The sequence below is a fragment of the Chiloscyllium plagiosum genome, chromosome 10 (assembly GCF_004010195.1).
Source record: "Chiloscyllium plagiosum isolate BGI_BamShark_2017 chromosome 10, ASM401019v2, whole genome shotgun sequence".
Lineage (NCBI taxonomy): Eukaryota > Metazoa > Chordata > Chondrichthyes > Orectolobiformes > Hemiscylliidae > Chiloscyllium > Chiloscyllium plagiosum.
This window is the reverse complement of record NC_057719.1, coordinates 48068490-48088252: the sequence shown is the minus strand read 5'-3', so window position 1 is coordinate 48088252 and position 19763 is coordinate 48068490. Positions and strand designations below refer to the sequence as shown.

Here is a 19763-nt window from a genome sequence, read left to right as displayed (position 1 = left end):
GTAACAGCGATTTAGATTGGACTTACTTTTTCTGCAACTCATCCACTACACATGCCGCAGAAGCCTAAATGTAAAAACAAAATAAAGCAAGATGCATATATTGACAAATTGTATCTTTGGTTACAATCTGAAAAACTAAGCACATTAGAAACAGGAAATTCCATTTTGGATATTGATCAGGTTTTCTGTGGAGTACATCAAAAGATACAAGATGCACTGATATGCATATAAAATTGCTAAGTAAATGGCTTAAGATAAAACAAAAAACAGTTACACTACTCAAAAGTACTTCACAGAAATCTAACAATTAAGAAGCAATTTAAGCACCCTTAATTGAAGCACGCATAAATACAAACACAAAAGCAATGTCGGAACACCATATGGAAAACAAATTTATGGTCTCCCCAGTTGAAGTGAAAAGTTCACAGATTAAAGCCGTTGATCCCAGAATTTACAACAGTTCTTTCATTCTTCACTCATACCAAGTTGTTGAACAGCATTTTTACTTGCAAAGTGAACACATCTTTAAGTGGTGTCACTAATTAAGAAACAGATCCATAACCATGCATCATCTGCCTCTGAACTGCGATTAAACACATTATTTCATAGATTTAATTTCAGTGTCAAAGTAAATGTCTACGAACATACATACTGCAGAATTTTATTGAAAGAAATTTCAGTGACAGAATATACAACTGTGGAGGCAAATCTTCCAACAGCCATATTTACATACTCAAGCATAATTGCATTATGCACCAAAAAAGATCAAATGAACTTATGTATTTTAAGATTTCTTGGTTATGACCAAAATATCAGTTCTGGCTGGTTTTATTTTCTTAGCTCAACTAAGTAGCAGAACATGAAAGGGTCATAAAAGTCCTAACTGAAATTGGGTTAAGTCAACAAACAGTGCAAATAGGTCTAAATACAGACCAACATTTTCTAAAGATTAGCAACATATTACAGATGCTAGAAATCTGAAACAAACAGAAAAATGAAGTAACTCAACAGCTTTGGTAGCATTTGTGGAGGGAGAAACAGTTAACGTTGAGTCTGGTATAACTTCTTCAGAAGTAAAATGTCTTAGGAATGGATTTTTTGCTTAATACTTTTGACAGAGACGGAGGAAGAGCAAGGGGTCCTCCCATTCTCTCCGTCACTTTAATTTACATCCATTTTACATCTCTTTTGCTATTGCACCACAATTAACATTGAACTCGCCTTTTGCACTGGACCTCCACAGCATCAGCCCCATTGCTGCTAGGCTGCCTGTCAAAAGTATTTGAAAAAAAAATCATTTTCCAAAACTTTTCATTTATGAAGAGAAATCATACTGGACTCAACTTTAATTCTCTAATTTAGCCTCAGTTATTTAAATAATTCTTCCAAAGAAACGTTTTTAAGAGTGCACATCTTTAGATCTCAATAAATTGAAACGGATACCTTCAAAAAGGTTACCGTACCTGTGATGTCACTTGGGCATGAAGATTTTGCATCTGAGCATTCATAGCTTGTTTCTGTTCCAGAAGATCCTTTTTATTTCAAGAAGTGAGCAACAAAGAATAGGTGAAAAATGTCATGATAAAAGGCAGGACCGAAATGTTTGAAAATAACGTATCTAAAACAGTTTTAATTATTTCCTTAAACATTACATTTACATTGATCCTTCCAGTAATTAATACATTTGCTAAATTACTATTCTGTTTTCAGTACAATTGATAGGGCTCCCCATGCACTTTTCTAACCTACTTGAACACCCAAAAATTCTTAATCTAACCAAGAATCATCATGGCTTTTAACTAAGTATTTTTGCTCAGGATGGGTATCAGGAAAAACAGAGGCTTTTGCATCTGTTTGCAAAAAGGTAAAATTCTCTCTAGTAACTGGAGAACGAAAACATGGAAGCGTGTTGGGAAAAAAAAATTGTGCATGCACAGTTTGGGGAGGTGCGGTGGGTGATGAAGAGGAAAGGCAAAAAAGGTTGCAATCCATACTGGACTATTCCTGGCCAAAAGGCACTATATAACCTTTAAGCTCTGGCAATACGGTGTACCAGCCTTGATAATTAGCACATTTCAATTATTGTCTACAACCAACGATGATTGAAATAGCAAACGTTATACCAAAAGAACAATTCTGAATGCTCCACTGTTATAAAATCTGTCAATGTGCAAAAGTCATAGAAAAAAACTGATTTCTGAACCCCAAGACAGGATGCACTAATAATCGCTGCCTTAGCAGGGTCAATTAGAAAACAGTATTTTTTTAAAAAATAAATCAATCAATCTGCATGCTGAATTCTGTCCTTGGGCAGTGGGGAAGACGGGGTACAAGGTAAGAGCAAAGACACAATGAGAAAGCATCAGTCATCTCCAGAAGGAAACTACAATCTGAACATCAACTTCTACGTAGTTTTGACACTTAGATCCATGACTACCAATACCTGCACTTGTTTCTTCAGGGCCTCATCTGCAGTAGCTCGCTTTTGTTCTGCAGTTACCAGCTGCATAATCTTTTGTTCTAGTTGCTGTTTGGACACCATGGTATCAGTGAGTTTACTGTGCAAGCTCTGGATCTCTTTGGTTTTACTGCCAAGTTCATTTTCAGCAACCAGAAGTTTACTTTGTAAATCTAAAGAAAATGTTACAATAAAGCTACAATTAACAAGACAAGGCACTTTTGTTCATGTCAGTAAAAAGTACTACTTTCTCTCATTATCTCCAGTGATGCTAAACTGTTAAATTAGCTGTCCAGTTTAATTGTCAATGCATTTTTAAAACCGGAAATAGATATTATCCACATCTGTTTAGCTCACTAACTTAGTCATAAATGCACTTTTCACACTTTATCTTTTAGAATTCCAAATGTGACAATAGTCAATCACTGTTGCCCAAAGCCAACTGCAAAAGCATAATCAGGTACACAAAAACAATGCCCCAGACTTTATGGCAAGAACTGTGAGGCAATCAACATCTTCAATATGAAGTTACACCTTCTACATGTGCTTGTCTATAGGGAGAGAATCAAGATATCGCTGCCTCATTGGCCCTGCTCCTCCAAAACTATCACTTTAAAAATGATGAAATTTAAATTTCAATACCCCATATACTACGTACTGAAAACATTAGTGTCAGTTCATTCAACTTCAAGTAGCTTTTGTTGTCCTTGACTCAGAGTACAGAAGAGGCCCTGTGGCCCATCAAGTCTGTACCACCATAAATACACTAATACCTACACTACTACTTTCCCATGAGACCCACAGCCTCAAATTTTTATGACATCGAGGTGCTCATTCAAGTACTTTTTAAAAGGTTGTGAGATTTCCCGCTTCAACTCGTCTCCCAGGCCGTGCATTCCAGACACCTCTCCCCAACAACCACCTTTATGGGTGGACAAATTTTGCTTCCAATCTCTGCTTTTCACCTTAAGATTATACCCCTTCGTTCCTAACCCCTCAACTAAGGGGAACTGCTGTCCTCTATTCACCACGTTCATGCCCCTCACAAATGTTATACACCTCTATCAGGTCCCCCACTTAGCTTCCTCTGCTGCAAAGAAAACAACTCCTGCTTATGCAGTCTCTCCCAAGCAATATCCGGATGAACGCCCTCTGCAGACTCTCCAGTGCAATCGTATCCTTTCGATACTGTGGTGATAAAAATTGTACATAGTATTCCAGGTGTAGTCTAACCGAAGTTCAGTATAGATCCAAAATAACCACCCTGCTCTTATAATCTAACCTAAAATGCATTTCTTCTTTACTTTTTTTTTTTTAAGAAAAGCACATTGCAAATCCATTCTTTTTCATTAGCACTTAGTCTCATTCCTTCATAAATTTTCATTATTGTTGGCGATAATGACAAGCTCGAATAGAAAAACCCTTTTTTCTTGTCTTAACCCATCACTTTATCACTGGTTTGTTCTATATTTGATTTTGCATCAAGTTCACAGTGGAACATTCACTTCTCTGGTTAAAGTTGTCATGCTTTGTGTAAAAATTGTTGTAATCAGATTACCTCAAGGCACACTGTTACTTACCCTGCTCTCAATTTTAAGATTCCCTACATCGAAGGCACTGCACTCCTTATGACCATATACAGTAAGTAATATATGACACAAAGTATTAAACCTAGAGTTAGCATTATAGTTTATAGTAGGCATGAATTTGCAGATGCACAAATTGACTTGATTTGGACTAAGAAACACCAAAAAAGGCAACAATTCTAATGCTGTGCACTGCAATCTCAAACTGATTATTCACCATTCTCAATATACATCCCTCTCCCCACCATGAAAAAACAGAAGTTGCTGGAAAAGCTCAACAGGTCTGGCAGTATCTGAGAAGAGAAATCAGAGTTCATGTTTTGGCCCAGTGACTCTTCCTCAGAACTAACCACCCTAACAGAATCTAGCGATGAGTTATTGAGCTGACTATCCTGCATTTATTGCTTAACAGTTGGAGTTGGGTACAGTATTATGCAGTGATGACCAGAGTTATAATAACGAATGGACAAACGGAAAGGCTTGTTAAAGGAGATTCGCTCCTAACTTTCAGAAGAAAACTGGTTCATCTTTAGAACTGCATGCCTGCAAGTGTTAAATCAGGCAGACTCAGAGTCAGCATTAAAAAAGGGTGATAGGAGGATTCAAGATGTTGGCGATCTGAATAGATCAGCCTTGCTGAGTTCTGCACCCCAATATTTTTTCACCCCCCACTTTAGTTTTTTGGGGAAAAAAATGGTTAAACAGTAAAACAACCATTTAAATCCTTTTGGAGTGTGCGAGAATATCTAAGGGGGGAGCTAACAGCCAAGACTTAACACTCAGGACACTCGAAAACAGTGGGGTAGGGGGGTGGAGCAGAGACTGTAATTGGGGAAGGGGAAGCAGCTGCAGCTTCCTCTGCAGCGTTAAAGAAACGCGTGCACAGCAGTACATTGTGGATGAACTCAGTGATCCAAAAGCTGATCCAGGAGATGAAGAAAGAGACTCTTAATCAACTAGAGCCCATTTCAACCATGCTGCAAAAGCATGATGAGGAGTTGGAAGGGCTCAGGAAGCTAGTTGAAGAGGTTGAGCAGCAGACCACGGCATCGGAGACAGTCTTCGGCAGGACGGATCCACACCCTTGAGAAACATGTTCGGGTCCTGGCTGAGCAAGTCGATGACCTGGAAAATAGAAGTAGGAGAAAAAAATATACGGGTCGTTGGCCTACTAGAAGGAGTAGAAGGTGGGCAGCCAGCAAGTGTTTTTGAAGACTTTCTTGGCTGGGATGCCGAGGTGGACCGGGTTAAGGCTGACAGAGCTCACTGGGTTGCAGTGCGCAGATCCAGTCAGGATCAGTGCCCCTGCCCAATTCTGATAAGATTTCAATGCTACAGGGACAAGCAGAGTGTCATGGAAACTTCTAGAAGCTTGGGGAGAGATCCGCAGACCCTGACCTATCAGGGAACTAAGATAATGTTTTTCCAGGACCTGTGGCAGTGATCATTTGAGGTTAAGAGAAGGTTAAAAGGACCTCGGTATTCAATATTTGATGAGATACCCAGCGGTGCTTCATATTACTTAGGAGGAGACTTTGCAGTCATTTCATTCTTTGGAGCAAGCCAAAAACTTATTGGACACTTTAAAATAATGTAGATGTACTTTTGGATATGGAAAATAGTGTCTGGGTTTTTTTTGTCTTGCTTTCATTTCTTGTACTTGCACTCTTTTCCCAAAGAAGCTGTTGGTGGTTTTTTTCTCCAAGCTGGAGTGGTATTGATATATTGTGGGGTGTGGGCAAAGTGCTTTTGTTATGCCCTTGTGTTTACAAATGTCCTTTGTGTGGTTTCTTCCATTGCATGGGTTTGGGGTGCAGCTCAAGCTGGAAAGTTGTGGGGGGGGGGGGGGGAAATGGAGGTGTGTGTGGGAAATGTAAGCACCCACCGTGGGCAGGGGTGCCTTTTGTGTTTCGTGATTAGTTTTAGTTTGTTTTTTTTGTAAATAGACTCGGACTCTCCTTTTGAGTATACCCAGTGTGTTCAAAGAGGAATTCTGCCTCTCAGCAGGTCTAAGAGGATTGTAAAGGATCATGGTTGGCAGCATTCTTAAATGATGCAGCTGGAATAGCAGAGGGATTCATTCACCAGTTCAAAGAGAAAAGGTGCTGTTGAGCCTAAGAAAGGAGAGGGTGGATGTTACCCTGTTACAGGAGACTCATCCTAATGACAAGGAATATTTTAAGTTACAGCAAGGTGGGTTTGATCAGATGGTTTTCTTGTCTTTCAGTACTAGGAGCAGAGGAATGGCAATACTCGTCCGGGAAGGTCTCCCACTTAATTTAATAGATTGGTGTTAAAGAAGAGTATGGTTGGTTTGTTATTATTATTAAGGTTCTTCTACATGGTGAGGAAATTGGCATTTTGAATGTCTACTGTCCTCCTGCCCACCTCTTAGATTTCTGACGGATGCACTAAGCTGATGGCCTTGGCGTCGTGGCATTTCATCATTCGGCAGGGGGGGGGGGGTTTGGTAGACATTTAGACACATTAACACACCATGGGTGGAGATGTTACTTTTTTCCCCCAAGTCTCATAAATGCCACACAAGGATTGATAATTTCCTAACTCCCATGGCTTTTTTATATTTGGTGGGATCCTGTTCAATTGGGAATATTGCCATTTCTGATCATGCAGTAGTGTATTTAATGGTTAAGATTAAAGGATGATGCAATGGGCTCACAGTACTGGCAAATAGATCCCTTCATTCTCAAGGAGAACAAATTTGTAGAATACTTCTTCAGGGAATTTGAAGCTTTTTTGGCCACTAACTCAGGTACAGTTAGTAATCCATCCACTCTTTGGGAAACTGCTAAAGCCTATGCAAGAGGGATTGTTATCTCATACTCTGCCAATCAGAAGGGAGAGCAGCAGCATCTGCTTGAGGCACGATGGAAAACAGCTGAGACGGCATATTACAGTAGACTGTCAGTGACTAAGCTGCAGTGGATCACAGCTCTCCAATCCATCTTAAACCCCATGCTAACGCATACAGCAAAGATGGAAGGAACTTTCATTTGCAAAGCAGAGGTTGGTTGAACATGCTGATAGGTTGGGTAGATACTTGGCATATTTGGTCAGGAAGAACAATGCCTCCTAATATATTGCTTCTATTAGGGAAGGGAATAGCACTCTTACGTACAATGCTAAAAAGATTAATGAGGTGTTTCGGAGGTTTTACTCTGAATGCTGTGCCAACAGTTAGGATAAGATGGAGTCTTGTTTTTAGGAATTTGGATCTTCCTGGTGTCTGCTGAACAGGCGTCTCTCCTTAGTGTTCCATTAACAGCCCAAGAGACATAGAAGGCAGTGAGGCAACTTCCAAGTAAAAAGACACCTGGCCTAATGGCTTGCCCAGTGGGTTTTGAGGAATTTGTAAACATACTGTCAGGGCTGATGCTAAACATGTATAACTATTCACAGTCGGGATTGCCTCCCGTCATTCTTGAGGGGGGCCAATATCTCATTCTCAAGGGAAGACCCCAGAAGACTATACTTCTTACAGACTCATCTCACTTTTAAACTCTGATTTTAAAATTTTATCGAAGACTCTGGCATTGAGGTTGGAAAGGGTATTGCCCTCTATTGTTCAGGAGGATCAGACGGGCTTTACAAAGGGTCGCAGACCGTTGATATGGTTGGACATTGAGGCTTCCCAGGCAAAATGTCCTCTTATTAACCTGTCGTTTCTGGACAAAATAAGGATATTGCCGCAATCCAATAGTTAATAATACTATCAAAGTGCTGAGGGCAATGTCTAAAACATCTTTCCATACTCCCATAGTTGGTATGACAGGTTTCCAGCCAGGGACAACGCATCCTGGGTTTAAGTCCTGGGGAAATATGGGAGTCTCTTGTTTGAGTGATCTGTTTGAAGATGAAATGTTAATGTCATTTGATCAAATAACAACTATGGATTATCGAGCAGGAACAGCTTCCATTTTTTTCAGATCAGAGATTTTATCTAAAAAGAAAAGACTACACTTCTGACTGAGTGTTATAGATCTGATATGGAAAAGAGGGTACTGCAGGCTAAGAGCACTCAGTAGTTTGGGAGGGGGGAGGTCCTCAGGGGATATTGAACAATTATGGGAGGTCTGAGAGAGTGTGTTAGGGTTAGAGATCACTCCAGAAACTTGAGAGCACGTGGAAGATTTCAAAATGTAATAGGACCCATGTTATGCAGTTAAAAGATCCTTCATTGGGCTCATCTGGCCCCAGATCATCTTGCAAAATTTAAGCATGGAGCATCTTCAATGTGCCCCAAATGTAAAATAAATACAAGTATCCTCACTCATTGTACAGAACATGTGGCAGGACTGCAAACATACTGGAACAGGAGTAACAGAGAGGATCTTGGGGACCAAAGTCAAGTTTCTCTTCTCTTGGGTTTGCTGAATACATCTGCCTTAGATTTACATGGGAGAAAGCTTTTTAGCATCCTCACTTTTTGTGCGAAGAAGAACATTCTGATGTGCTGGGTGTCTGAGAACCCCCCAGATCTGTCAGGGTGGCATGAGTTAATTATGGAACACATTTGTACTTTCTTATAAATATGGTGCACCAGAAAACAGAATTTTTATAAGACATGGCAACCATTTTTGAATTATTTGAAAGCCGATCTGTCCGCCATTTTAAATTAGGGCTTTTGTCTAGCCATGGTGGTTTGGCTTAACAAGCCTAATGCCCTGAGAGGAAGGATTTCGAGCAAACAAGTTTAATAATTGATGCTCTCGAAGGTTGAGCACTGAGGTCTTGTTACACCGAGTGCCATTATTTACTTATTTATTGATGTGTAATAAGTGTAGATGTGAGCTCTTTTGTAGAGTAGTATAGTGGTTGATTTAATGTGGTTTTGTTTTTGTTATGTTATATTTTCATATTACAAAAATAAAATTTTTTTCAATACAATTTTTTTTGAGAAAAGGTGATAAAGTCTCCATGTTTTGTAACTCTGACAGCTCAGAAGTATTTCAGTGGCCAACAAGCATTTGCTAGACTTTAGCAAAGATCATATGCAAAGAGAATAGAGTCTTGTATGTAGTGAGCAAAGAAACAAAAAATTGACATTGCAAGAATTTCCTTAATTATGCAATTAAACTCTTCCAGTAATTGCTGCTCCTAGACTGAACTGAAGAAAACATTATTTGAGGAGGCAGTTTTTCAAGTCTGTATTTCTGATTAGTTAGGTAACTCTGTTCTATTTTGGTAAATAGTAAACCAAATCAAGATGCTTAAATGGAAAAGATTTTGAATACTGAAAACAATTAAAATAAAGACTAACTGAAGATCAGTCTGAGTCACGCTGGTTTAGCATGGAATAGGAAAGACTATTGACATTTACAAAAAAAAAATCAGCAATCTTTAGAATGCAAATCCATAGGCAGCAACTCTTTCACTTGTTTTGGACAGTGCAGCTTACTTAGCTTGGTGAAAGGGTCAAAAAGATTTTTTTAAATTATGCCATAAATAGAAATCCAATGAAAATAAATATACAAAGTAAAACAGCAAATGCATCTGGTATAAGGATAGGGGAAGAACATTACTCAACACAGATAGCAAAATATGGGAAGCCACTCAAACATGCCAAAGGACTCAGGTACAAATCATAAAATTTTCACTTACTCCATGTACCATGGTAAATAACTCCATAGCCAAAGTCCATCAAGAAAACCAAAGTGTCAAGTAGAAGTTACAGCAAACATATTTCCAGTTAAAATAGTGGAACACAATACATAATGCAAAATAATCACCATAAGGTTAAAAAGGAGCTCAGTCACCGAAAGAAATACTATGATTACATTGAAAGGTGCCAAGGGCGACAGAAGCTTGCTATCGAACTTCTAACTTCTGAATCATGTTTTTCTCTCTATGGCATTCTTCTGAAGCTTTTGTAAGACACTGTATTTCACCAGGATGCTGCCCGTGACAGAACATTTCAACCACAAAGTGAGGCTGGATAAGCTTGGGTTGTTTCCTTTGGAACAGAGAAGATTGAGGAGAGACCCGATGGAAGCACAGAACATTGAGTGGCATGGACAGGGCGAATAGTAAGCTGCTGCTTTCACATAAATAGAAAGCAAGGTCAATAATAAAAGGGGTCATAATATTAAAAAGGTGAAGGCAAGAGGTTTAGATAGGAGAGGAGAAACCTCTTCACCCCATAGGATTGTGGGTTTGTAGAATGCACTGCCTGGGAGGTTAGTTGAGATGAGAAATGTTAAGTACTTCAATAACCTTTTGAAATGCCATACTATTCAAGGCAATGGGCCCCATGCAAAAAAGTGGAATTAGTGTAGGCAGGATATTTTGGCAGTCCAGATGCTTGATGGGCTGAAGGACCTCTTCCACATTGCATCACAGAATCCTTCATTAGAAACGGTAAAGCATACACAATAACATTTCTTAGGCAGTTCTGTCTATGACCAACTCAACACTGCAAACATTCCAAGTTCAATAGTCTGAACAGACTATACCCATTGCCATGCAAGAGGAAACAGGTAGGGTACCGAAATAAAAAGACTCCTTTATTTGACACAGTTGAAAGGCTAACTCCACAATGCAATGTAACCAAACCAACTACAATGGTGAATTTCCTCATGCACATCCTAGATAAATGGAAGTGTGCAATCAGATGATCATTCAGCTTTACTAACCAACTTCAAGATAATTATCAAATATGTAGGTCTATTCCTTGATCAACAATATCATACTAGACAAGGATTAACCAGAGAACTGCATCTTGCAAATTTGCTTCAAGGGAAGCAACAAAAAAAATAAAGGAGGGACAGGTGGGGATGAAAACAACTTCTTAAAATTAATGTTGTGAAAGATGATCAAGTATCTGTTTCGATTACCTTGTTTTGTACCCTGAACCTCTGTCAGCCGTTTCTCATGCTCTGCAGTTACGTTCCTGAGAAATTTCTGCATATCCTCTTGTCTCCTTTCAACTTCCTCCTGCAACTGAGTCTGTGAACAAAAGCAGAAAGTGTCAATTTTTTTTTTTAAAAAAAAAAGCTTACCTTCTGAAACTTACAAAATTTTAACATAGGCAAAGCAAGCATTGTATGACACAGGAATATATATGAGTCAGAGATGAATGATAAATATCTATACAACTATGAGGCAAAGTGAAATGTCCATGGTGAAACTCTACTCATTTGTCCTACTTCTCAGCAGGTTATTCGACTTATTCCACAAAAGTTTAGGATAAACTCACATAAGCCGGTTTCTTAAGCCACAAGTGATTGATGTATAACATCTTCCAAAAATTCAAAAAGAGTAGAGACATGGCAAGGCAAGAGAAAAATCAACAAAGAAAAATGACAGGAAAGGATACTGTACAAAAGATAAGCATCAAAATCAACAGGTAAAGTCGAGGTTAGAGAAAAAAGTAAAACAACAAAACTAAAGACATTGTATCTGACTGCAGATAGCAGTCAACATAGAACAGATGACCTGAAAGTGTAAATAGTAGTACATAAAGTGTAGCTATTACAGACACATGGCTGCAGGATGATAGATTGGGGCTGGAAACACAAAGGATCCATGACATTTAGGAAGAAGAGGAAGTGAGGAATTAATGGTGGTACTAGCACAATGTAGTGATGAGGGCAGAGCAGTGACATGATCTATATGGACTTCAGTAAGGTGTTTGACAAGGTTCCCTGTGGTAAACTGGTTGGCAAGGCTGGATCACAAGTGCTGCAGCAGTTCTGGCCCTTTTAACGGAAGACATGTGTGCCAGAGAGTGAGTGCAATGGAGGGTCACTGGACAGATTCATTTAATGTTAGCACTGTCTTGTGCAAAGAAAAAAAAGAAGCATTTGCCTATAATTCTCTGCAATAGTAAAGAATAAGAGGTATTCTCATACAAATTTAACAAAGTTCCAGATACAGAGTATAAACATAAAGGATGTTTTGCTGGTTATGGGATCTAGAACCAGGACAGACAGTTTCAGAATTAAAGGCAAGTGTTTTTAGGACAGAATTGAGGAATCTCTTCATTCAGAAGGGTGGCTAAATCTTGGAAATTTTCTACCAGAGCGCCTTGGAAGCTCAGTCATTAAGTGCAAAGCAGATTAATAAATTTATGGTTAAACGACACAAGGTGATACAGGGATAGAACAGGAACACGGCATTGAAGTTAATGTTCAACCATTATTTAACATATTGAGACTACAGGGGCTGAATAGTCTGTTCCTAGATTAATGAGAGATAGGAAGAAATAAAACAAATCAGATCAGCCATGATCTTATTGAATGCTAGAGTAGGATCAAGGAATCAAGAGGTCTGCACCTGCTTTTAATTTATAGGTTCCTAATCCTTCATAAAATCAACTCAAAAACATTTGGAACATTACCTAGCTAAATGAAAGGACAGATTAGGAAAAACAAATTAGTTTCAAGAGGTACAAATTGTGTCCATTTTCATTAGCCTAAAGAGTCAAGAGGAAAAAGAATGCCAGTCAACATTTCATTTTTTAAAAAAAAGTTGTAAGGTAAAGCCATGCAAACTATACCTGCAACTCAGTAAGGAAAGGACATGAATTCAAAGATTAAAAAACTTTAAAAAAGGGTCAAGACATACTTTGGTCAGTGATATTCTATGACATGGAATTTCTCAGTTGTAACAACAGACACAGAAAATCATATTAAAAGAAATGAATCAATGTTTGAAAACAACCCGCACACGGAATTGATAGGACAGGGAAATGGAGCTAAATGAAAGGCTCTTTCAAAGTCAGTGGAGACACAACAGGTTGAATGAAACTTGTAAAAAAAAAAGGCCTGTAACTGCAGGCTTGATAACTCCAAGTTTACATAATCTCCCAAGGAGCTGCACAGGAGCACTGTAACAAAATAGGTCACTATGGGTACGAGACCACTGACCTGGAGCTCAGACAAAGAGGCAACTTTGAAAGAGTGAGTGATTTGAAAGAAAAGCCAAGCAGAGGTGTTAATACCAAGTCAACAGAAACTGCAATCACCACTAGTGAAGTAGTTTAAGAATCTGGGATGTTCACTGGTCAGAAACTGATGATGCAAAAGAACAGAGACAGATAGGGAGTGGCAAGGTCACAAAAAAAAGGTGATTCATAAACTGGAGAATGTGTTTTTAAATTGAAGGCACTACTCAAACAGGAGACAAATCAAGCCAGTGATGAAAAGTACTTGGGGGAAAAATGGGACTTACAGCAAATTCAGATGACCAGTTTTATATGACCTCACATCTGTTTGTGCAAAACCTAGGAAATCAGCAGTGAGCTGGAAGAGAGAAGTCTTGGGGTAAATGAAGGGTTTCAGAAGCAAGCACAGGCGCAATATTATACAGCTGGGAATAGGTGGACTTGGTGATGGCACAAATACATGAGCAGAAGCTTCTCTCAGGTTGACACAAAAGGCTACAAAAAATCTACTTTAGTTTCACACTGTCAGAAAGAGTTAGCCACTCAAACAGAGTTTGGAGCAGGAATGGAAAACAAGTTTAGTCTTCACAAAGTTTTGTATGAAGAGGTTTCTGTCCATCCAGTACTGGATGTCAGATAGGTAGTCTGATAATTGAGCAATGGTGAAACGTTGAGGGGGGCCGTAGAACTAGACGACATCAGCATACATTTGAAAACTACTGCTGTGCTTTTAGATAACATTATGATCAGTCAGCACTCAAATGAGAAATATGTGGGGGCCAAGACCAAATTCTTGGGCTACACCAGAGGTAACAGTGCTTAAGCAGAATGAGAGGCCATCACAAAGTATAGCATGAGAGAAGAATGCAGTCAGATGATAGATGAACAATAAAGAGGCATTACTGGAAGGTATGGTGGGCACTGAATTAGAGGCAGACAGGTTGAGGCAGTCACAAAAGTAAAATATATCACAGTCCAATGATATCATTTGTGATACTGATAGGAACTATTTTGACTGTGACAGGAGTGGAACCCTGAATCAGGGTTTCCAGCATTGAGTTCAGGTAGAGATGGGGTGCAACATGAAGTAGTAAGAATATTTTAGAAAGGAGATGGTTGTTTGAAGGTATGTTGCAATCGAGTATGTCCCTTTGAAGCAAAGATATTGACAGATTTAATAAGAGGAAGCAACACCCGAAGACAGACTATGAATATCAGCTGCCACGGAAACCAGAAGGGCAAATTGGGCATTCAGCATTTTGTTGACATGGGCTGGTGGGTGCAGGAGGTATGTCTGATTGACTAAATGAGCAAGACAGGGTCCAAGGAGGCATAGCACAGGAGGCAAAATAAAAAAATATGGAGAGAGCTATTAAAAACTTATAGTAGTTGAAGTAATTATAATGACATGGAATCAGTTTTTCCTTATTTGGCATTTAACTACTAAGATGCACACAGCAAAACTGGTTTATCAAACTTTTCACCCAGATTTCAATAAACAGCATATTCAGGAAGTAAATAAAATATTCTCTCTCCCCCCACAGTTGTTGCTCACCTGGAGTATTTATTAATTTTTGTACGACTAAGCAATTAGGAGGAAAAAGACAAAAATGATTTCATTTGTTTCAAAACTAGCACCCAAAATAACCAATTCATACAGTACCTTTCTGGATTTTTGAATGTTGAATATTAAATAAAGTACCTACGTAAATAATTTCTTATAGCTGTTGTGGGCAGAAAGGTAACAAGTTCATTCCATCAATTTTTAATTTTAACTGAAAGTCCCTCCAACAATCCACACGTCCACTGACCTAACCTAAAATACTCATCTGGCAAATCTTGTTCAGGTGAAGTCAAGTCTGCTTTTATACCTTGAGCTGTTGAACAGTCTGCTCATAAGAAACCTCCAAATTCTTTTTCTGTGCCTCTTCCTGTTGAAGACGGTTAGTTTTCTCCGTAAATTCATTCATTAATCTGGCATAATCCTGACGTAATTTATTCAGTTCTGTTGACTGCCTATATTGAAATTAAATCAATTAATAGGTCAGTTGCTTTAAAGAATAGGCAACTTTTTAAAAACAGTACTTTTTCTCCCTTTAGCACTTTAATCCAAGAGAACAGACATACATGCGAAAATAATGAGACATTACATAAGCAGTTTGAATTGCATTGTGAAATGCAAAGTGTGAATTTTCATACTTTTGTTCAATTCACAGACAAACTTCAACATAAATCAAAAGATACAACATACAGAAGGCCAAAGAACATACTCCATCAGTGTCAGCAATCTAGGATTAGTGATAGCTTCACCAACCTTGTCTAAAAGGAATTTGAAAAGGGAAACTAATTCTCTCAAACTGTCAAAGCTTCCTTCACACCATCTCCATCTGGTTAACAAGAAACAGCAATGGGGCGTTGTCAAGGTGGGTTTAGGAAGCATACAGGAATGCAACTTGCTCTGGGAACAAATCTGAACAAACATCTGAAGAATAGCTCCACACAGTCGCAGACCAAGAGCAGGTGGTATGATACATGATGGGTAGTCATAGTGCAGGTCATTGTGGAAGCTGCACTTCAGGAGTGCTTGCATGTGGTGTGCTTTTGCTTTGCCAAAAAATAAATTATTCTGGTGAAAAAAAAGCATCCAGAGAGAGCAACTGAGTGATCATTGGACGAGTGATCAGGTTGACAGCCAATACTAAAAATGCTTATTTATAAACTAAAGCCTGTAGAATGTTGGTAAAGGATGGCAAAATTTGGGGCAACACAGTGGCTCAGTGGTTAGCACTGCTGCCTCAAAACACCAGGATCCCAGGTTCAATTCGGGTGACTTTCTCAGTGTCTGCGCGGGTTTCCTCCGGGTGCTCCGGTTTCTTCCCACAGTCCAAAGATGTGCAGGTCAGGTAAATTGGCCATGCTAAATTGCCCATAGCGTTAGGTGCATTAGTCAGAGGGAAATGGGTCAGGGTGGGTAACTCTTCGGAGGGTCGGTGTGGACTGGTTAGGCTGAAAGGCCTGTTTCCACACCGTAGGAAATCTAATCTAAAATCAAAGCCAAACACAATGGTCTGCTCAAAATTTTCAACATCATGGAGCATTTTGACTTAATGCAGCAAGTATTCTGTTAGACAAAAGACACCCTTGAGTGGAATAAGTATTTAATTTCAAAAGGTAAATATGAACAGACAGTAAAATGTTTTTAAAAAGCATGGTTTGTGCAATAAAAGTTTTTTGGAAGAAAATTTTAAAACCTTACTGTATCAATCTACAGAAAGTTTTGTTTTTGATTTAAGATCTTCAAAATTAATTAATAATTGCAAACCTACTCAAAATTGTAGCTTTGTAATATGCTTAGTACTAAAATATAGTTAATGGATAGCGTTTTAATCATGCTATCGAGAAAGTCTTTACATACGTAAAGTAAGGCAGGTCTTCCACTTGTGTAAATTTTCCGTCAATTCAGTTTACATGTATTGCCTTAGTTGCTATCACAGCAGAAAACATCTCACTAAATGCGGTGCAAGGTACTAACTCAGTCATGATCTTTTCAACTAATTGTGAATACTCTTGGTATGTCGCCAAAGCTGGAAAGTATTTGTTGTTGAATCTTTATTTCAATATGATACATCTTTAAAGCAACACGCAATCAAACTTTGAAAGATTTTAAAATCACAATGGCTTTTGAGAGTCACCAGGTAACCTATTAAACGAATGATTTGCAAACTACTAATCTCAGGGGGAAAAAAAAGGAAAATCTCTGTTCCAACAGGTACTTTTGATTTCTGCCGAGATAGATATTTGTACAAGTTAAGGCAGCTTTTAAGAGAATTCTCTCAAGGGGAATTTACAGGTCGGGTCAGTAGTTAGGATGGCAAATGCAATTATAGCAGTTATTTTGAGAGGACATAAAAATAAAAGCAGGTTTCAGAGGCTCTATAAAGTTCTGGTCAGGCCACATTTGGAGTATTGTGCTCAGTTTTGAGCCCCATAACTCAGGATGTACTGGCCCTGGAGCATGTTCAGAGGAGTTTCATAAGAATGGTCCCAGGAATGAAAAGCTTAACATGAGAAATGTTTGAGGACTCTGGCTTTATTCTTGGAGTTTAGAAGGATGAAGGGGGAACCGAATGGAAACCGACAGAATACTTAACGGCCTGAACAGATTGGATGTTGAGAAGATGTTTCAATTGGTTGGAGAGAGGCACAGCCTTAGAGTAAAGGGAAGACCTTTTAGAACAGAGATAAAGAGCAACTCCTTCAGCCAGAGAGTGGTGAACCTATGAAATTCACTGCCAAAGGCAGCTGTGGAGGCCAGGTCATTGCATATATTTAAGAGCAAGATTATAGGTTCTTGATTATCAAGGGAATCCAGGGTTACAGTGAGAAGGCAGATGGGGTTGAGAAACTTATCAGTGTTAGGTTCTTTTCCTGAGGTTTCACACACTAGATGCAATTCACAAACACCAACTTCCACAAACGGTTAAAAAGTTTATTAAAGCTTGTACAAGCTAAGTCACCCCTTTGACCCTCTTGGCAGTCATGCGAAGTAGACTCAGTGAGGCCCTGAACAAAGAAAACACATCCCCTTTACACAGATCAGTCGGTCATGCTCAAGTATTCTGGCCACTGCCGCAAGTCACATGCCACGCCAAGACAACCCCCAGGTACAATAGTAGAATGAGATCATCCTCTGAGATAATGTAAAATGTAAATGTCATAATCCTGGGGAATTGTTATGCAGATAATTTCCTGAATCAGTAATTCCCCAAGACAATGTAGGTGTGATATATCTAGCTTCAGGGGATGGCTAGAAAGCATTTCTGAATGGAAGAGATTGAATGATAGTTTAATTTGATATTAGGAGAAGAAGTCGCAAATGACTGCCTAAATGGAGTGGTAGTCACTCGCATTCTTGCGTGAATATGGTTTCCACTCACTTCCAGAATGTGGAGTCAGTGCAATTTAACTCTAAAATTACATGAATGTCCAGAGAGATATTCCAATGTAATCTTTTAACATTTCAATCAGCCATGATTGAATGGCAGAGCAGACTCAATGGGCTGAATAGCCCAATTTGTGCTCCTACATCTTGTGGCCTCATGGTCTTAATTCCACCTTACAACCAAGGACATCAGAACACAGTTCAACAGCTGAGCAACTAACTGCAAAATTTTGAGGGGAAAACAAACTACCTATCTCCTCTAACCTGCTTCACTAAGATTTGAGGTGAAATTATCTCCAGGAAGGTAAACAGGAGCCTTTGCAGCTACTGCGAAATTTCTTTTGTCAAGGCATTCATTCCAATGAAACATCAAGTAAGAGACCTTAAGCTTACACCAAATCAAAGACAATTAAATCTATAGATACAGCTTTGTTCATCACGGAGGTCCATAAAAATCAAACTCTATATAAGTCACAGCTGCAGTTCTTTGCTAGTTTCCCTCTGCTCAGAAAAGTGCAGATGGTTTTACCTGAAATTCTTGAACTGTTGTATGAGGTTTCATCTTCATGCTTTATGGATATTTAACAACTTGATGTAAACAAACACTGCAAAGTTCTGACCAACAAAATGATCAGTAGCAGCTAGGTTTCCTGCAGAGTGAGGTCCCCAGAGCACAGCAACAAGTTAAACCCATACCAGCTGCCAAGCTAGTCCAAAGGCCCTAGTCAGCCAAAAGTGTTCTCAAAGAAAGCAACTGTTTTATCAACGGTGTAGTTTTTTTTTCTGTCATGGCCATGAGGTGTTAGCAAAGTGTGCTATATTTGAAGTGGCCACATGCACCCACTACCAAGACATAATGATTCTCTTCCAATAATCTCACATTGCACAGACAGTTCATAAATATCTGAAATACTCCCTAGTAAATATGGTGACAGTTTAATGAGGATACAATCATGCAAGTGCTGGGCAGTTTCTGCCAGCCTTGGTTAAACCACTTAGTAATATACTGTGACTGCATTTACTTCATGGATTTCTTGGAAACTCTCTGTAGAACCTGGTCTAAAAATTGAGAATTTTGTCTTCAGCTAATGTAAAGAGTATTTACCAGTTAGTACTTCAATCTTCAAAGTGTAGAAAAATTACTACATCAGTAGCATTTCAAATCAATGTTTCCCATAAGAAGATTGCTATTTTAGTCAACCAAGAGGAGAGGAGTAATTATTTTTTAAAACTCTTGCTAAGTTTCTGTGATCTCATCCCAACACAATTATGTTGTACAGTCTATCTTAACCTCGGAATGGGCCATACAGAAAGAGAGATGCAAATAAACAGATTGACTTAGACTAGAATCTGACCAAATCCCACAGACTAGAATCCCACAGCTACCTGGACTACACCTCCTCCCATCCTGCCTCCTGTAAAAACGCCATCCCATTCTCCCAATTCCTTCGACTCCGCCGCATCTGCTCCCAGGAGGACCAGTTCCAAAAACGCACATCCCAGATGGCCTCCTTCTTCAAGGACCGCAATTTCCCCCCCGACGTGGTCGACGATGCCCTCCACCGCATCTCTTCCACTCCCCGATCCTCCGCCCTTGAACCCCGCCCCTCCAACCGCCACCAGGACAGAACCCCACTGGCCCTCACCTACCACCCCACCAATCTCCATGTACAGCGCATCATCCGCCGTCACTACCGCCACCTCCAAACAGACCCCAGCACCAAGAATATATTTCCCTCCCCTCCCCTATCAGCATTCCGTAAAGACCACTCCCTCCGTGACTCCCTCCACAGATCCACACCCCCCACCAACCCAACCTCCACTCCCGGCACCCTCCCCTGCAACCGCAGGAGGTGCAAGACTCGCGCCCAC

The 19763-nt window shown here is 39.4% G+C and overlaps 1 protein-coding gene across 7 annotated transcripts in view; it reads right to left on the bottom strand.

Annotated features, from left to right (window-relative positions):
* Window positions 1–19763, bottom strand: part of ktn1 (kinectin 1) — a 141252-nt gene that overhangs the window by 62750 nt on the left and 58739 nt on the right. For all 7 annotated transcript variants that reach the window (XM_043697723.1, XM_043697722.1, XM_043697726.1 and 4 more), the window contains 5 exons: window positions 14821–14965; window positions 10899–11010; window positions 2444–2631; window positions 1464–1532; window positions 27–64 (listed from right to left, as the gene is read on the bottom strand). In XM_043697723.1, coding sequence (XP_043553658.1) covers window positions 27–64; window positions 1464–1532; window positions 2444–2631; window positions 10899–11010; window positions 14821–14965 — 552 coding nt within the window. The remainder of the gene's footprint in view (window positions 1–26; window positions 65–1463; window positions 1533–2443; window positions 2632–10898; window positions 11011–14820; window positions 14966–19763) is intronic.